General features: G+C 41.0%; 1 protein-coding gene across 2 annotated transcripts; it reads left to right on the forward strand.

Annotated features, from left to right (window-relative positions):
• The first annotated feature begins 1579 nt into the window (after positions 1 to 1579).
• clint1a (clathrin interactor 1a) lies at positions 1580 to 17794 on the forward strand. 2 transcript variants are annotated; one of them, XM_061079021.1, is made up of 12 exons: positions 1580 to 1784; positions 5475 to 5579; positions 6433 to 6529; positions 9264 to 9372; positions 10162 to 10326; positions 10456 to 10639; positions 11201 to 11417; positions 11507 to 11609; positions 12182 to 12247; positions 12730 to 13022; positions 13904 to 14114; positions 15175 to 17794. In XM_061079021.1, exons 1-12 carry the CDS (start codon positions 1744 to 1746, stop codon positions 15438 to 15440), a joined length of 1857 nt encoding a protein of 618 aa, XP_060935004.1. In that variant the 5' UTR covers positions 1580 to 1743; the 3' UTR covers positions 15441 to 17794. The 2 variants fall into 2 exon arrangements, with proteins under 2 accessions (XP_060935004.1, XP_060935005.1); XM_061079022.1 differs by having other exon boundaries at positions 11204 to 11417.
• The last annotated feature ends 1956 nt before the right edge of the window (positions 17795 to 19750 follow it).

Raw genomic sequence — 19750 nt, forward strand, 5'->3', positions numbered from 1 at the left:
ATTTCAGATGAGGCTCAGTCAGTCAAGGGTGTTTGGCTTGCTATACACTGACCTCCCCTGCTCAACACATCAGGCCTGGCTTGAGTACACCCTGTGACCTTTGTGCGCGTTGATGACGTTGTCTGTCCAGAAGAGGGAGTGATTGATCTGGATTGACACAAACAGCCAGTGCCCTGCCTGGCCTGTCACAGAGCATCACTGGGTCATTGTAGCATGCCTGAATGCCAGATGAGGAGGGATGGAAAACACACAGGGTGGTGACCTGCTGACTGTGGTGTAGGCTGCAGAGTTGGGGGGGAAATGTCTGTGCTGGAGAACACGGCCCAGCTGTTTGTCACTGCAGATACAGAAACGGGTATCTCACAGTTGAAAAACATCTGAGAATAAAGTCTTATTTGTACATGAACATAAAGCACACATTTTCTTTATATATTCATGATTTAACTGTTAAATTAATTTCTTATTTTATTTTAATATATGTATTTTTTTAAGTATGAATCTTTAACCCATAATCTTGTCAGTGCTCTATGTCACAAGGACATACACTCTTCTCTAATTGTACAGTTTGTGGTCCAAAGCTCTTTTTTTGGACGTGGGTTCGGGACATTTTCAAGAGTTTGCCTTTCACATATGAAGAACGCAGCAGGAGATTGTCCAGATCCCAACAACACCAACATGTCCAAGACATTCAGATGAGAGGTGGCGCCTGAGCAGATAATTGATGTATAAATTCCGCTGTGGTAATCACATGTTGTTCTTTACAGCACCTTGACACCAGCTCAGCTCTTACTACCAAAAGCTCTTGAATCACATTGTCTTTCAGAGTTTACATCTTCTCAGGCCTCCTCTGCGTGGTTCTAATTTGTTGCTTGTTAGAAATGTCATTAAACTCTATGATTTAACTGGCCAAATCCCTTGCTGTGGATTTTCCATCCGGATTCTCACATTGGCTGACTGACAGTTTCCGGACATTTAACTGGGTGGGACCATACAGTCTATGGGTGGGAGTCGGACAAGTATCAGTCCATATCAACTGATACTTACAGCCCCTCTGGCAAATTTCAGGAACCAGTTTAAGTGTGGTTCCCCCATGTGCCCTTAACTAAAAAACAACCTCGATGCACCCCTGCTCTGATTTATGTTTTTACAGTTCTATTCTGCAATCTTTTGCTTATTGGCGAACATTTACACCAATAACAATATTCCTACGATAACCCCCCAAAAAAGCCCAACCATTATGTATCTGTCATACTGAGATGATTGTCACGTCATGGGAGTTTTTTCTCTCCACAGTCACCAATGATTGATCTTTCAAACCGGTTTCAACTGGTCAAAAGCTAAAAGAAATCACAACTTAACTGTATCTTTGCCGTAAGACAAATAATTGTAATGGAACTTATTTTTCTAACACTTCTTCCATGTTTATCTCTTGTTGTCCCCCCTCAGTCGTTGTACAAAGTGAACGTGTGTATGAAATGATAAAGTACTCTGAGTATTAATACTTTTTCCTCGACACTACGAAGAAACTACAACTCCAGTGCTGCCTGACGCAGGTGTGATGACGCACATTTCCCGTAGTAACCTTTCCGGTCTGTCCGCTGGTGAGTTTGCGCCTCCTGCCTGGAGAGAGCGAGAGGTGGAGGAGAGTTCACTTTCCTGGAGTTTAAGGTCTGGTGTCGGAGTCCGTCTGGAGCGAAGCGGTTGTTTGTGGCCAGGCACGAAGCCCCTGTACCCGGAGCCAAGATGCTGAACATGTGGAAGGTCAGGGAGATGGTGGACAAAGCGTGAGTATCCCCGAGCGAAGCGAACCTCGCCCCGCGGTGTTCGGGCGAGTGCTCTACCTGTTTGAAAGAGACACGTACCCAAAACTTTGACGTCACTCCAACAAGTTAGCTAGCATGAATGCTACCAAGCTGACTTTGACAAATACTGATTATGTTAGCGATAAGTACCAGTTTATTTGACACGCTTACTTTACTCGGTCGTTTGGCTCGGGTAAGATATCATCTGCAGTGTTGTTCGACCACCGAGCGCGTTGTTTGTGCGTTTTCTCCGACAGTGCGAGCTAACTCACTTAGCTAACAAGCTAATTATGTAGCCCGCTGGCTACATAGCTTTAGCCGACCAGGCTAGCCAGCTAAGCTAGTTTGACAGCTCCTGGACCGAGCCGCCAGGGAGTGAAAACGTTTCTACCTTAAATCACTCTCCGTCTACCCTGCCTCCACATCGTCTGGTTGTATTTATCCAGAGAATACAAATGTGTTGCTCTGCCATGACACTTGTAGTTAAGTTTCACCCAGAGTTACAACAGCTGTACTGTAAGTTGTGTTGTTTAACACCACATGGCTGGTTTACTGTGTATCAACTCTTTACTTGTTTACTTGTTTAATATTTTCATAATGTTAATCCTATATCATGGCTGCTTGTCAAGTGGAAGCAAACAGGTCTCAGTCTGATAAAGTAAAATAGGACCGCAGATGTTATTCCATAATGATTCACCAGGACAAAAAAAGCCTCTCTTTTATAGACGCATTTGAACAACAAAGACATTCGTCCAGTCAACTATACATGTACAGTACATAGGCAGCCGTCCTCCCAGTTATATCAGAGCATATGGTAAACTGTCACTGCATTGGGACTGTCTATGAGTGACCAGTGAGGCCTGGGCACTAAAACAATATCAATGAATATCACAATATGACTTCTATCAATAACAAAATAGCCAAAGTCCAACATATACTGATGTATTCCTTATGCATTGAGTGAGCAAAGTGAGGAGGTATAACATAAAATTGATGTACCTCAGATGTGTTAAATGTTTTTCTGTTTATCAGAATTTTAAACCACAACTTCTACTCAGGAGCTCAAACTTATAAGAATTGATAATATGACATGTATCATGATATTATATTATCTTTATATATTTTTGACCATATTACCCAGCCCTATGACCAGTGATCCTGGGTTTGCTTCTGCTTGTTGGTGCAAGAATGATCTTTTATTTAAGCTTTAAGGTCAAGTTTCTCAGTTAAACTTGTCATACACAGGTTTTGATTAAATGGTGATTTAGTCATTACGCATATCACATGTACATTGTGAGTCATTGGTACTTGTACACTCATGAGTGTTTGCTTAGTCTCTGAGGGCAGTGTCCATACAAGCCTGCATGAACGACTGCAGTAATATAGTACCTGAAATTATTTACCAGCCAGCACTGGACTTGTGCAACACCTCTGGGCCTGTGCGTCTATTGTTCTGCTCTACGCCCTGGTTAAATTTTAGCTGCAGACTTAACTTGAGCCTGATGTCCTGTACTGTAAAGCGGCGGTATGGCTTTTGTACAATTTCTCCTCCCTTCTAAGATTCAACAGCTAATTATTCCATGCCAAACAATAGCGTGTTCTTAAGCTGGTCCAAGACTGCATTCCTGCTGAAAAAACACTTGTCTCCCTGGAGTGTGACCTCCGGGGACATAGGAGACCCAGAGAGTGGGGGGGCAGACCTAGAGAGATAAAGGAATGGTGTGAATTTCAGAGATTAAAAGGAAGGGAGTCTCCATGTTTGTTTTCCTCAGGCCTTCTTTGAAATTGCCTATGATGAAAGTGCAAGGTGTTTTGAGACACTTTATTTGTGTTGACACCTATTTGAATAATTTTCACTAAATGTCACCTAACAAACAGGGAGTGAGTTATTTATACTCACTGTTGTATGATTAAACCCAGGCTTTTGCTGAGGTGGGGTGATGCAAGTTAATGTTTTATCCTCTGTTAAAAAGAAAATGGCATGTATAATAATAATATATTTTATTAATAAGTGTTTTTAAGATGCCAAATGACACTCTACAAGTGAAGAATTAAATACACTTGGGTTGAGCAGCTGAACTCTAAAGGGAAATGTTTTGTAGACCGTTGAAGGGCTGTATCTGTATGGAAATCTCTGTGATAGTGTGTCACCGTGAGAGCGTCTCACAGCTTCCGTTTTTATCTGGCTGATAACTACGACAGGCGCTACTACTGAGAAGAGTTAAACTATTGCATCACCACATCATATCCTCTGTAAAAGGCTTGTCAGTCACGCAATCATTGTGTGGTATCCCTTACATTGCCAGAGCTTATACACAGTTAGTAACAGAGCACACACAAAGTAATGCATATAAATGAAACCTGACTTTAAAAAATGCTGATCCAGGTCTGAACTGAGTGTGATATGAAGAACACTCTCATCAGAAGAGACATGAAGGGACTCTAACCTTTGGTTCCAAGAATTTTACAAAACTAGAGAGTTGTCAGAGTGCTGGATATACCCTGCAGCTTGCTGTAGTAGTACAGCCCATTCTCCATAACCACAAAGAGGGTGTACCTCTGTTAACGCTACCATCAAATCAATGCTGCTCCTCCAGGCCCTGTACATTTTATTGCTGATGTGGCAGTAGTCAAGGAAGGATGAGGAAATGCAGCTTTCACATATTTTCCCCTTGCCTTGTTTTGGCTAAAGATGTGGGCTTACAAGTTTAACTGGGATAAGATGCCTCTAGATAAAACCTCTGTAGTCCTGTAAGAAACAATTTATATTCAGGCTATTAAACAAAAAATAAAATGCTGCTATGCCTCTTGGCAAGGTAAAAAAGGCTTTATTCTTAAAGCAATGTATTTGAGCTAAAGTGGATACACTGGTCCGTCCAACCCCTGACACTGTAAACAATAGGCTAGATAACCAGTTTATCAAGTCATTGATATGATACATGACATATTTATTAAATTGTCAGACTTAAATTCATATTTTCCTCTATAAATCCAAGTGAAATAATTGACCACAATGCATCTGAAATGACTGTACATCCTTTATATTTCTAACATTTTCTCTACCTGGAAAATGCTTTAGTTTTCTGAACACTTTTTGTGGCAAAGCTTGTGAAGGCTGGAAATAAGTACATCCTCACATATGCAATTGCATATGTTTACGACATACTGAAAAACTGCAGCAAGTTTGTTGTTTCATTATTCTGAGTATGTTCACAGGCTGCCAAACCGGCTTTGTTAATCACATGGTGGTGTATTCTTCTTCTCTTTTTTTATTGCATAAACCTTCATGAAATATGTAGGCTTAGTGTTTTAGAAAACCAGTTATTTGTCAAACCTGAGATTATTAGATAGCTTAAATTGGTAGAGATAGTTTCTTCTCACTGGAGGTTTCCTTTTTTTAGGGGGGTTTCTCAGAACCCACAGCGAGCACATCCCTGTTTCACCAAGAGCCATTTATGTTTATACATACTTTGTTTTTGAGGATTATATTCAAAGCACACACCCACGCACACAAGTACTCTTTTGTCCTCTCACCCTCTAAATGGACATGTAAAAAGCCATGGCTAGATGAGAGAACTTGTAATCTATTATCACGCATATTGCAGATCTCACTGAAGAACACTTACTTTGAACCGAAATCTCAATTATCTTGTTTTTTATTCCACTGTACAGAACCAACGTGGTGATGAATTACTCAGAGTTAGAATCTAAAGTCAGAGAGGCCACCAATGACGATCCCTGGGGACCATCCGGACAGCTGATGACTGAAATCTCAAGGTAAGGAAAGCACACAGTGTGTCGTACAACATATCATGCTAAAAATAACCAAGGTCAATTGCAAATAAAATAAAGCCGCCGAAGGTTATATCAAAGCCCTTTACAACTGCAGCAACTTTTCCAGGAACATTTTCGAGAGCTCTGAAAGGAAACCTACAGTACGTCTAAACTATATGAGCCTATTTTGGCTTCATTGTTGGTTCATGGGCACTGACCACAACAGTCCCTGTTTTCAAGGTTGTGCTTTTTTGCTTGCAAGACACTACTGTGCCACTGGCATGGATCAAAATAAGCCTCACATGTTACAACATAGGCACTGGATTTTTTATCAGTATTCGGGCAGAGGTAGAACTTTTTATTGTTCTGTTCTTATTGGCAGTTAAACATTTATTATGTAGCTGACCAGAGAGATTGACAGAAACTAAACATAGATTACATACATATACCATGGTAACATTGTCATTAGTCATTATTATGGTTACACAGTAAAATTAGGGAAGCAGATAAAATAATAAGAGGATCTTTTTGAAACATTTCTGGACCTTCAGGTGTTTTTCCAGACTGTCTTCTGCATGTCTCTTTTATTTTAATAAAATTTTGTTGCACAGCTGTAAATTAAAAGGACAATGACCTGAAGTAAAGTAACATATACATGGCTATCACCTTCAATCCTTTATTGGTCTAATGATTCTAGGCCTGTGTGGGAAACACAAATGCGCTCAAGGAACCTGTATTTCCTGAAATGCATCCTTAGTTCAGTTCATGGGGCTCTGTAGTTATTTATTTTGTCACAGGCTTTAAAATAAAAAGATAATTACAAGACAACGTTTCCCTCTTTGTCGTGTTTGATCAGGTCCACTTTCATGTATGAGCAGTTTCCAGAGGCAATGAACATGCTGTGGACCCGCATGTTGAGAGACAACAAGAAGAACTGGAGGAGAATCTACAAGGTGTGACTCACTACTGTTGTTTCGTGTTGTACTGTTACAAAATCTGACAAAACACACATGCTTATTTATGACATGCGGAATTCACGCTGGAGCATAGAAGAGTTATGATTATGTCTAAAAATATGGCACCAGACCCAAGATGATCCAAATTGGATTTGGTTTAAAACAAACCCAGATTAAGGCCTGTTTAAAACAACTAAATATGATGTTAATGTTAACATTAAATCATCTGTTGCATACAGGCAAGTATAATATTTCAACCAACTTTTACATTTCGCCCTTATTATAAAAAAGTTTGACGTTCCGGATTGGCAAATGGCGAAGTAGGTCTTACACCGGGAGAGCTCTGTTGAAATCCTGACTAAATCCGAATTAAAAGTGCGTTCTTAACGTTATTTAACCTTTGCAAAAACCTGTGCAAAATGCTGGTAATAAACATGAGTAAAAGCAACAAGAAGTCAATACAACCTAACATTACAGACGACCAGTCTCCTGAAAATAATGAAGTCAATGAACTGCAAGTTAATGTTAGCTAACAGGAACAGCATGCTAGCAACGTGCCGCTTACCCGGGCCGTTCCTGAAAAAGCTAATTGCATGCAACCAACCGTATTTTTCGAGGCATTCCTAAAGGAAAAGTTTGGTACAGAGGCATTTTGAACCCCTCCAGCCGTCGACAGTGTCCGCAGAGTCTCCATCCCTCATAAGAAACCGGAGGACAACCTGCGCCCGTTCATTGCACGGATCTACCACTACCACAGCAAGGAGCGAATTCTAAAGCTGGCGAGGGAGGATGGTTCCCTCTCATTTCGCAGATCCGAAATACACATTGCATTGAGGTCTAAAAGAATAGAGCAGCATACTCCACTGTTGAGAAACGCCAACCTAGGTTCTCTTTCCTGCTAACTCCAAGTCACTGACAAAAACGGAGAGAAACTTGTTTTCTTCTCGCCCGGAGAAGTTTCCTCCTTTATCTAAGACAACCGGCTAGGCACATCTCCCACATCGTCTGTTTGTTAAAGTAATGACTATTTAAAACCCATGTTCAAGGTATTTACTAAAGGACGTTACGCTTCTCACTTATCTTTTCTTTCTCCTTTTCTTTCTTTCTTTCGCTCTCTGTCATTCTCTCTCTAACTTTATTTCTCAATTTATGATTATGGCCTTGAATATTTTATACAGAGCATTGTCTGTAAAACACCTAATGTATACAACTAAACCCATAACATAGTTCTGTCACGGACCATTGTAGAGTTATGAATACAAAGCTGTTTTTTCTTTATTCTATGATGGTTGCGCTCCCTGTTACACATACTTGCAGAGACACAGTAGCCCTCTCGGGCAGGCTTACAAACACACACACACTTTCCTGATGTCACTGCAGAGGGCGACAATATGAGAACATTTTGAAATTCAGTCCCAATATTTGCAGTATCTCTAGAGTTATTAATTGGGAAATCATTACTTTTTTTGGGTTGAGTGGCAATAATTGTTTTAAGCTGCTAAAAAATGTGGAGTTGAGGATTCCTTTATCTCTTGGATAAAACTCTCTTACTCCCCTCGCCGCAGTTGTTACCAACGGACAGCAATCTGAGTAATCTCACTTTGTAAAGGCACCTGCGAGGGCTTTAACTGATCTCCTTTATAGTTCGTTATTGAGCCTTAAGCCATTGCCTCTTAGACAATCCAAAAAACTTCCTCGGTATAGAGCTTGGGGGCGTTGCACACAAAATATCGCTATGTTCAGACAACATTATGTTATTTCACACCCATTAAAATCCATTCCTTCCACCCTCGACACCTTAACTCAATATGGGAAAAACTAAGGATATAAAATAAACCTTGAGAAAAGCTTAATGTTTCCTCTTAATCAAGCAGCCACTCTAATCCCTGCCAGTAAGGGCTTCAAGAATCTTAGCTTTGAGATCACACTTGCTTTTTCCTTCCTCTTTACTGATTTTATTTAAAAATTAAAAAATAAAGATATGGCTACATGGATGAACCATCGCTGGCCAAATTTTTCTTGTTAAAATTATCATATTACCAAGATTTGCACATCATCATTCATCCAGAATGGTAGACCACACAGAATTCAAAGAAGTGCCCTTCAATGGCACAAGAAAACTTGCCATCCTGTCCTTTCCAATTTAATTTATTACTGTTGGGTTTGTCATATAAAGTCTATATTACACTGGATTGTACGAGACCAACCTGATAAACGAGAGACCAGGGCTCAAAAAGAAAATGCCGAAAGCCAGCTTAATCTAGGTTCTGTGTTATGTGCCCTATCACTTTCTTCCGTAAAAGCCATTTGGCTCCAACAATGTGATCGTTCACTGCAATTAAAAAGGCATTTCAGGTTGCAGACAACTTGCTCTCTCCCATCAAGAATATTCATCACTTCCCACCTTCTCTCGCTGATTCTACCTTTTAGAGCTTTGTCCTCAAAGGGCATCAAATATATCTCTGATTTATATATACAGGCAGCGTTTGAACAGCTTTCTAAACTATTCGATTTACCAATGTTAAATATTTTAAATATCTCCAACTTAGACACTTTGTCCAGAATAATATTGCTTCCTCTCCAGACAAAACAATCTCAACAAATAATAACATGCTCCTAAACTCACAGAGGTGAAATTGCAGCTTGGAAGAGTCAGATTGACACCAACAAGATCCAGGTTTAGGAATGAAAGCTCAAGTAAGTTTTGTTTCAACTTCTGTCTTTTCCTCAGTCTCTGCTGCTGCTGGCCCATCTAATCAGGAATGGATCAGAGCGGGTTGTAACTAGTACCAGGGAACATCTGTATGACCTGAAATCATTACAAAGCTACCATTTTGTAGGTAAGGTATTATTCTGGTATTTTCTCTCCTTCATGTCATCTCGCAAAACAAAGCTCTTGTTACACTGTTGAGTTGTTTTATGCATCTGTGAGTGAGAACAGTGGCCGGAGGCTTTATGTGTCTGCGTTGTGGAGATATCTCAAGACCACTTCAAGGAATTTCATTGTATTTGGTGCAACATTTGATACAAACTCGGGGATGAACTGATTAGAAGTTGGTGGTCAAAGGTCAATGTGACCTCTCAAAAGAATTAAAACATTCCAAAACCATTTAACACAAATGTCTAATAGGATAAAATGATGACGTGATGACATTGCATATTCAAATGATCAAAGTGTCATAATGTTGTGGCTGTTATTCAACGCTATAACTCAGGAACAGAAGAGGAGATTGTCACCTTATTTCATGCAGCTTAATTGGTTGGGGGAGGCTTACGACAACAAGGCGGTAATTCTAGTTTCAAATTGATTGGATGAGGCTTTCTTCACCTCAGCATTGTACAAGGTTAATAACAATAGTTTCAGTGTGAGCTGTAATGAATGGTTGAAGCCACTAAGAACCTACTTATTCCACAAACTGTTTAACCACACACACACTGCTTTAAAGCTGCTTTCACTCTTCCCAACAACGTGTATGTAGAAAATGCTGTGAACAAACAAAAACATCCAGCTTTCTTGTGCAGAGATGTTTATTCAACATTTTAATTGCTCCATTTCATTGTTAAGTTAAAGAAAAAAGTTGTTAATTCCTTCATCATGTTAATTTCTGTGTCCACATCTCGGTCCCTAGATGAGAATGGGAAGGACCAGGGTGTGAACGTGCGTCAGAAGGTGAAGGAGCTGGTGGACTTTGTCCAGGACGATGAGAGGCTGAGGGAAGAACGGAAAAAAGCAAAGAAGAATAAAGACAAATACATCGGGGTATCCTCGAACAGTATGGGATACAGAGGTTACTGTAAGTCCTCAGTTGAGTGAGTAATATAAATAGATAATTGATGAAAACATCAGTGTTTTAATTCAATCAAATTCTCTTTTTCCCTTGCTCCCATCTCTTCTCCCTTCTTCTTGAATTCCTTCTTTCCAGCGGGAGACAGGTACGACACGGGCGAGAACCAAGGAAAGTGGGATGACGACTGGGATAGGAGTAAAGGGCAGTTCCCATTCAGCGAGAAGTTTGGAGAGATAAGCGACAAAATTGGCAGCACCATAGATGACACCATCAGCAGATTTAGAAAGAAGGAGAGAGACGACTCACCAGATCAATTTAGGTAGGTGATGGAAGAGTTAGAATATTTGATTTGACTCCTATAGAACTTAAAGGCATAAACAATTTTCCAGAAAGGGAAGTTCCAACCACCAAAAGTTTAAACAACAAAAGTTAAGTTTCTGATGCTGTTAAAGGTTATAACATCAGTTTTCCTTGTAAACACAACATGAGCTGTCAAGAGTTTCAATGCACTTTGTTACTGATTCCGAAGTCTTCTTTCTGAAGTCTTAAAACTCTACTACAGGTATGAACACCAATCGTCTAAAATATATTTCTGCATTTGTTGCTCTGATGATGACGGTGGACATTGCTATGTAACGTGTCAGTCCAAAATCTCTGCCTTGTGTCCAACGAGTTGCGACTTTCTCATCCTTTTTGATTCATCATCTTTCATTTGTCTTTGCCATTGAAACAAAAATGGTCAAAAGATGATGATCAGGACATCCAGATCATCATCCACAAGGGTTAAAATAATGATTGATTTTGTTCTTTGACAGCTAGTGAACATATTTATTATGTCCTCACATAACTGGTCTTCTTATCTGACCCTCTATTCTCTAAGCAGTGACCCCGAAGAGGAGCGGGGTCGCTCATCTCAAAACGGCCAGTCTGGAAAAGAGTTCAAAGATGAAGAGACTGTTACCACCAAGAGCGTACAGATAGTTCAAGCAACAGAGACAACGGCAACACGCAAAAGAGGGGGCCCCTCCAAGAAAGTTGACTTGGGGGCTGCAGCCCACTACACAGGAGACAGAAGCCCGAGCACCCCCACCAAACAGGTATCAAGAGCACACAAACAAGCATATAAGTAATATGTAGCTATGTTTATGTTGTGTGCTGATCTTTTCCTAAATGTTCTGTATTTTAGCCCCAGCCAGCAGCAGCTGCAGCAGCTGCCCCTCAGCCTTCCAGTAGCGGCCTAGCTGACCTACTAATGGTGGACCCAACACCGAGCCAGCCCACTGCCACAGGTACAATGTCCTTAAATACCCTGATGTATCATTAAAAGGCACTTGTTTGTCTTTCCAGGAGTTTGCCAAGTTGAGTCATACCAGCTGCATTTCTGGTTTTAGCAGGAAAATTGCTCCAAAACATGTTCAGTGCAGCTTAGCACGAGGACTGGAACCTCAGGGAAACAGCAAGTCTCTGCCCAAAAGGGAAAATATGTTCTACTCGTTTTATATTCTTAGCAAACACGATAGATACTAGTAAATCCAGGGAACTCCACAGCGACTACAGGACGAGACTCTTGTTTGCAGTGACAGGGCCCAGCTGCTGATGCGAGCTTCAGAATTTGGGGACAGCAGGGGGAGGGGGAGTTGATGTATAGGAACTAAGTGCACCAGATGTTTTTGGAGCAGTCCCTGGTGAATCTAGAGGGCGGGAGCGCCGAACAGATGTTTGGCCTCCTCCACCTATCTACTGCCACTGCCCCTCCCTTCCTCCTACATTTGTGACACTGAAGGAATGCTAAGTATGGCAGAATGACACCTGGAGCTTGCTTGTGTAAAATTGACGTGTTTACCTCTGTTTCTCAATGCAGACCTTTTCGGGGGATTTGCTGACTTTTCTTCACCTGCTGCTTCTGTACTCCTCTCCTCAGGATATGGTAGGTTTTAAGTAAGGTTTTTTTTGTTAGGAGTGCATGTGTGTGCTGTGCTGTTACAGCCATACTGCTAGAATATTCACAGGGATGCGGGGAGGGAGCCCTGGCCATATGGAGCCTGCTACCTGCTCTGCATAACAAGAACAGACACACATCAACTCCTGTTATGGATGACAAGGAGACAGGGACAGAGGAAGAAGTTGGTGGGGGTGGAGGAAGCAGAGAGAGCCAGTGAGGGAGAGACACAACAGGGCGAGTTCAATGAAAATTGAAAATATGGCACTGGTGGTCACTGAGAATGGCCAGAATAAAGCTAAACTGGCTTCACTGAAGTCTCAGATGTTAATTCTTAATCAATGTGACAGCCACAGATTTGCTTGCGTGACTTTGATTTGCAGATTATAATTACACAGCTCACAGTACAAACAACTGTTTAAAAATTACAAATTCAAACATTGACACAACAGTCTTTTATCTCGTTGCAGCAACACCAGCCTCTAACAGCAATGGAGACTTTGGAGAGTGGAATGCCTTCCCCGGAGGTCAGATGCCAGTATCTGGTCAGACTGCCGACACCAGCACAAATGACCTCTTTGGCACCATTACAGCAGTTCCTGCCACTGTCACGGCACCCGTCCCAGTCTCAGCTCCCGCCTCGGCAGACCTGTTTGATTTGATGGGTCCAACTCAGACCCTCAACTCCTCCCAGAGCCTCAACTTTAGCATGAGCAGCACACAGAGCATGAGCAGCACAATGCTGCCCCAGTCTGCATCGCAGGTATGCATGATTAAACTCATACACACACTCTGCTTTTAATAATTCAAGGAATTATTTATCTTAACAACACACACAATTGGAAATTGGTGCGTGCGTGCCTGCGTGTGTGTATGCGTGTGTGTGTGTGTGATATTAAGCCAAACTGTATTTCTACAACCACAGGGTTAATTTCTCATTTGAGTCAGTAATTTCCCTATAATTTCACTATGAGTGCTTTTAGTAATATTCTGGAGTGTAGAGCCAAACAGATGTGAGAAATCACAACCAACCTGTGACTCCAGCACAAAAGCTTTAATTTTCCACACATGTACTCACTGTTCTCACTGCTTGTTGACCACATCAGTCAGTCTGCTTGTGATAGAGACGTGCATAACTCGCGTGATTGAAAGATGGAGGACAAGCATGATGGTAGAGGGTTAACATGCAGCCTCACCAGATGCTCTCTTCCCCTAGAGACCACCCACTAACCACCCACTCCTCCTGTTACTGACACACAGAATGAGAAAAATGAGGTTTGAGTTACAAAAAAAAACAATAAAACCCCAACAAAAGCCTGCATATGCCGATGTTAAGAGGTTGTCGACCTACTTAAAACAAAAAACTCATTCTTTGATTCACTGAGAAGACACACACACCAATTCCTTTTACCCCCGTGACTTGGTATGGTATGTTTTTAATGAGTTCACAACGACACTATTCTTACACTATCAGGTTTAAGTGGGTCAGGCTTAAGGTTTTAAGGCCTTGAATTATGATAGAAACTGTGTCTCTTCAGTGTTGGAGTTTTTCTGTATCTTATCGCTGTATAGTTCTCTTTAGGTATGGATAACTTGTCTCCATCACACTGAATTTGTGCTTGTGTTCCTCTTTGTCTTCCTCAGCCCCTCCAGAACATGGGGGGTTCACTACAGCTGCAGCCTCTCCAGCCCTTCCAGTCTGTGCAGCAGGGAATGGCCTCTCAAGGTGCTGGAGCCATAGCGTCCCTCCCATCCACCTGGTCGGACCACTCTGTTAACATCAGCCTGGATTTCTTGGGGCCAGGAATTCATCCCTCCAAGCCGAACCATCCCAGTCTTAACACTCTCCAACAAGGTGAGAAGAATAGCGACTCTTTTCATTGGTGCCTGTGCAGTGCAGGACAGTAGAACTTAGACCACGGCGTGCTGTGACGAACACTCGTACACGCACGACCAATAGAAGTGAAATGAGGGGTATATGCCGACCTGGCAAGGAAATCATCAATTTCTAGTCAAGGTAGTCATGTCAGGTGTCTTTTTACTCAGATTGTTGTAGTTGGGGAAAATGTATAAACAAAAGAAAAACAGTCTGCCAACTTAAAAAAAATTGGAGGGAAAACCTATGTCCAAGAATAATGGCATGAAGGCATAAGCCGAAACCACTTTGGGTGCCTGGACCTGGATTCTTCATGCAATTATTTTTGGACATAGGTTTTCCTCAAATTTTTTGACATGTTTTCCCACCTCTGTCACACTGCCAACTTGGCTCTGAACTCAGTAGCCAGCACAGCACAGATTGCTCTCGATCTGAAGGGGCCTCATGCCTTGTCTACACTACTGCAGATAAGGTTTTTTTTTAACGGATATTCCCCCCTCCGTTTTAAAAAATATCTCTGTCTGACAAGAACATGCAAAACAACTACAGAAGCTCAAAGAAGCAAGCCGGGCCTGTAGATGACGATAAAGTCTACAGTACATCAATGATCCATCAAATACACTGTGGTCGATCTAATAGTTGGTGAGGCAGATGCCTGTAAATGCAGATAGTGAGTTGCATTAACGGCTAACTTGAGCTGTAAATTTGTAAATAGAGAAATGAATGCTCATTACACAGTGGGCATGTGTGAAGTTAACTGTGCCTTCATTGTTTCCTAAATGCTGAGTCGTACACGTACACACGGATACACAGATACACAGATAGCAGAGTTTTTGAAAATCTACATTTGTAAAAATCAGTTTAAGTGGCTTAAAACATAGTTTGTGTGTGGATGAGAGACTGAAACGCAGATAAAAAGTTTGTCTCGCTAAATATCTGCATTAGTGTGCACCGTGCCTTATCCAGGCTTTTCCCACTTTATCAAAGCATTCTGTCTCTTTGGCTCTCTAATTCATTGAATTATTTCTGTTGTTTCCAGGTAACCAGGGAAACATACTCTCTCAAGGAGTTTCTAGCATGAGTCTTGGAACTACAGCAGTGAGACCGCCCGTAAATCCCATGATGCACCCTGGTGCTGGAATGGGCATGGGAATGGGAATGGCTATGACCCCCAACCAGAGTATGATGGCTATGGGCATGAACATGGGGATGCCACAGGGAGGTATGACGATGGGGATGAATCCTGGAATGGTCCAACAGCCCAAACATGATGCCTTTGCTGACTTCGGCAACTTTGGAAAGTGATGGAGCTTGAGAGCAAAGATTGTCAGGAGGAGCAGTGTGGGTTTCTTTCTTTCTATCTATCTCTCCCTCTCTGTCTTTCTCTCTCCGTCCATTGGTGAAGGATTGTTATGAGCTGCAAACAAAGAGTACTTGAATAATGTCAATTATTATATTACCAACACCCTGCAATCTCCTTCTTTTGAAAGTAATGCCGCATAGTGATAAAGGTCTAAGTGTGTGTGTGTGCACGCGTGTGAGTGCTGTTTGAACCAATGATGGACCAGGTCTGGGCTGGTGGTCAAACACACACACTGATAGTGTGCCTTGAGTTAGTGATGAATTGGTCAGAAGAAGGTGTGTGCCAGCGTGAGAATGTCAGAGGTATTTGCTTTATAACCTCAATCAAATGAAAACCGGAATAGCAAAAAAAATTTAAAAAAACTATATCCATAGCTGAATAATTTTTTTACTTCACTGTATGGTGACTTTGGATAACATGATCCTCCATTTTAACTTTCTAATGTAGTACAATTTCAGATTTACAAGTTACCTCTTTTTTGTCCTCGTTCTTCCTTTGACCTGTAAATATAAGTCCGGAGCCCTTAAAAATAAGTTATGAAGTTCCTAATAGAAGAAGCAGTGACAATGTGAAGGGTTGTATCCTAAAGACCAAACGTGATCTGACTTAAGACCTATAACAAAGCACATTGACACCTTCTCTTTGTACATAAGTGTCCACACACTCCGGATGTGGCTGTTATATTCCTTTACAGTGATCTGTCGGCAGCGCTGCAGTAACGAGTGTTTGGAGTGAAAGCTGTTGATTAATATGTAGGAGTTTTTCCTCGAACAGCCAATTATTTTGTGGCCTTTCATTTTGATATACATAAATATATATCTATATATTTTATCTAAGAGAAATATTATAATCAGTTTGCATCCAAATGAGATAATCAGTAGGTAGAAAGAGCCTCATACAGTGGGTTGTGGGTTCATTATTACAGCACAGAGTGCCTGAGAGACCTTTGCCTTTTTCTCTTCAGTTCCCCTCTTGGAGGAGACAATGCGAGTGTTCAGTGTTGAGGACAGTGACAGGAACAGAGATTCTGTATGATGTACAAAAATGTGTTTGTACTTGCACCTCAAGCCAAGTTTGCTGTCTGTAGATTAGTTTTTTTTCCATATCTTTATTCAAGTGCATGGTCTTTAGGTTGGAGAGCAGGACTTACTGATTTCACATTCAGATATTGCAATCTTTTCACTCAAAACCCTGCGCTTGAAGCTGGAGTATCGGCACTCTGAGGTGCACAGTTGGAGCGCAAGCAGAGCAAATGTGAGCACGAGCAGGGGCTATTTGAGTGCAAGTGCATGGTTTTGTGTGAAAGCATTAGATAATCTGAATGTGAGATCAACAAGTCTAGCTTCCAAACTGAAAAACCACACCATAAAGATAGTAGAAAACATTTGTACAGATATCAGATGCAGCTGTGTGAACGTTTAATTTGCTCTGTCCCATACACATCTGTATTGTTCGGGCCAGTTATTACTTCAGTTGTCGAGGAAAGTGGCACCTCCAGTGTTGATGCAGACTGAGAGATGATACCACACATCTCTCTGTCGTCTATTTAAATGTTCCAACGGTGCATCTTGGATAATGCTCCCTCCTCACTTTCCATCTTCATTAATATTACACATTAAACACAACAGTCTTGAAAACATTGTCATTAGTCCAAGTCTATATGTGTTGTGACTCATCAGGTACAGAGAACTGTGAAATGAAAGAGAGGCAGTTGAAGTAGGTTAATTGTGGTTGGATGAGGATGTGTTGTGTAACAGACAATGAAGAAACTTGTTCAGCTGTACAGCAGCTACGTGATCTGTGAGATTCAAGTGCCTGCCGACAGTTGCCTCCTGACCCTTGTAATGAGCGATTGATAATAAGTAACTCTCGGCTGCCTGACATATTTTGTATGTCAACGATGAGCTGAATAATTCACCAGCCAGAGGAGCAGGCGGTGGAGTCTGTTGCCCCAGGAGAATAGAAGTTGTGCTTCCCTTCTCTCCGAGGGCTCGACAAGCTGAGCACACTAACACAGAGTAGCCTTGCATTGGAATCTGACGCATTAAAATGACCAAAATCTGTTTGTTGTTTTATTCAACTATTTCAGTAGATTGTTTTATGCATTTTTTTTTTTTTTTTTTTTACATTAAATCGTTTTGATCTTGTCGAAAATGGGATTGTTACTGAGACACTAGTATATGCAAATGTACAAAAAAGATTGAAAATCCTTTTAGAGAAAATACATTTTGCATCATTCCCATTTTGATTTACACATCGATATTCTTTATCTACAACATTAAACAGTTGATTGAAATTTGTTAATGGTGTGTGTTATTTGTTGTGCTGTGTCATTAGCCTCATTCAAAAGAGCTTCAAGCAGCAAAAGTGAAGCCACTGCGCTCAACTTTGAAATGACGTTGCTGTAATAAAGACAGGCCATTGATTAATATGTGTAATTATAGATTATATTTTAATTAATCTGAGGGCCAGCAGAGCAGCTGCAGGAAATGTTAACTCTTAAATAAATGAACTGAGTGCATGACTATACAGGTAACGGAGCAGATATGATCCGACTAGAATGCAGGGCTGGACATCATGGCCAAAAATGATATCAACATCATGTTCATATTAACATTATATTGCTATATGTATTAGAGTTTTGCATAGCTCCTATTAATGAAAATTATTTTGGCCTAATTATTTATATGGTTTTATTGCCCAGCCTCGGGAGAAAATACTTACATCAAGGCCCAACAGTCCCCATATGAAACCACATCTAAATTCACTAAATCCACATTTTGATATGGATCTGCACCGAATCTCACACAGTCATAAATATCAGGCCCTAAAACTTGTATGATTTTTTTTTTATATCAAAAACAAAAATTGTGGATCTGCCCCAAAATGTAATGGGTTCTTTCTTGGCCCATGTCCCATCCTTCCAGCAAGTTTCGTGGAAAGGGTTCAATAGTTTCTGTGTCATCCTGCTGTCAAACAAACTATCGGACAGAGGTCGCAGCAAACACTTGCTCTGAGGAAGCGTAACTGAAATACAGAATAATCGAATTGTTACAATGACTTGCAGCATCTGGATGCAACAAATAAATCATCTCTCTATTTCCTTTCCTAAGGAGGTCATGTTTTCACCCTTGAAACAACTGCATAGATAACCACAAAACTTGGTGGAAGGATGTGCTATGGGTCAGGGAAGAAACCACTTAATTCTCATTGGATCCAGAGCAGGGGCTGGTTCTGGAAATCTTTTTAAACCTTTAACTTTGCAAGATCAGGGAGTTTTTTGTTGACATTTTCACTGGTTTCTGAGAAATAAAAATTCTGGATCAAAAAATCTGGCACATTCAGGTTACTGATGTGAGTGTGTATAATTTGGTGCAGCTTGACTAGAGCCAGGGACTGTTGGGCCTCTGTGGAGGTATGACCTCTACCGAGTACCATTATATTTCATTTAACTATTGTTGTATTGGAAGAACTTGATACTTTGAGTCTTAAAGGCTTCAATGTTAATTAAACTAATGAAGTTCAGTTTCTCATAGTGATGATCTGCTCACTTCACTAGAAGTCAAGTAAAAGATAGTGGATCTAATTGTGGCTCCAGTTCTCTGCCCTTCTCATGTTGTATGAAGGTTTGATAGAACACACTGGTGCGACAAACACGAATACAACACAATGTACATTAAGCAATTGACCCCATTTCCCCTCTCTGGAGACGACTGGTAAATGGGCTACACTAATAATACTCTTAATACATTATACGGACCAACAACAGTTCAGCCACTAATAAGAGTTTGTCCTATTTATTGTATAAAATATATGAAAGGGTCAATTAAGCTCTCTGAAGTCAAATGAAGACAAATTAAAAAGAGGTATAACTCAAAACCTCTACGAGCACAGGAGCATTTCCACAACACAATTGTTCTGTGCCCCTCGTCACCCCCCCGCCCCCCTTCCAAAAAACCCTGCCATTTAAGAAAAAAAAGAACATCTTTACAACTTCCATGAGATGCAGTAAATTGTGCTTTTATGGGTAATGTGCCCATTAAAGAGTAAAAGCAATCTGAGACGTCAAGACAAATGACAGCTTTTGAGTGCCATCTGCAATCTCTAGCTTCACGAACTCAATTATTCATAATGCATTTATGAAGTCCGCTGAGACTGCGCTGTCATCCCTGTTCAAACTAACGGGGAAAAGCAACATAAAGGGACAGGCTCTTTGAGACAATGGCCCGGAACATTCCACTACCGTGTTTAT

The sequence above is a fragment of the Limanda limanda genome, chromosome 10, assembly GCF_963576545.1.
Source record: "Limanda limanda chromosome 10, fLimLim1.1, whole genome shotgun sequence".
NCBI classification, from domain to species: domain Eukaryota; kingdom Metazoa; phylum Chordata; class Actinopteri; order Pleuronectiformes; family Pleuronectidae; genus Limanda; species Limanda limanda.

Excerpts from the sequence above, each read along its gene's own strand:
- clint1a (XM_061079021.1), top strand. The coding sequence starts at position 1,744 with ATGCTGAACATGTGGAAGGTCAGGGAGATGGTGGACAAAGC. Across the intron at positions 11,610-12,181 it reads GAGCCAGCCCACTGCCACAG|ACCTTTTCGGGGGATTTGCT; the intron begins GTACAATGTCCT and ends TTCTCAATGCAG. Across the intron at positions 12,248-12,729 it reads ACTCCTCTCCTCAGGATATG|CAACACCAGCCTCTAACAGC; the intron begins GTAGGTTTTAAG and ends ATCTCGTTGCAG.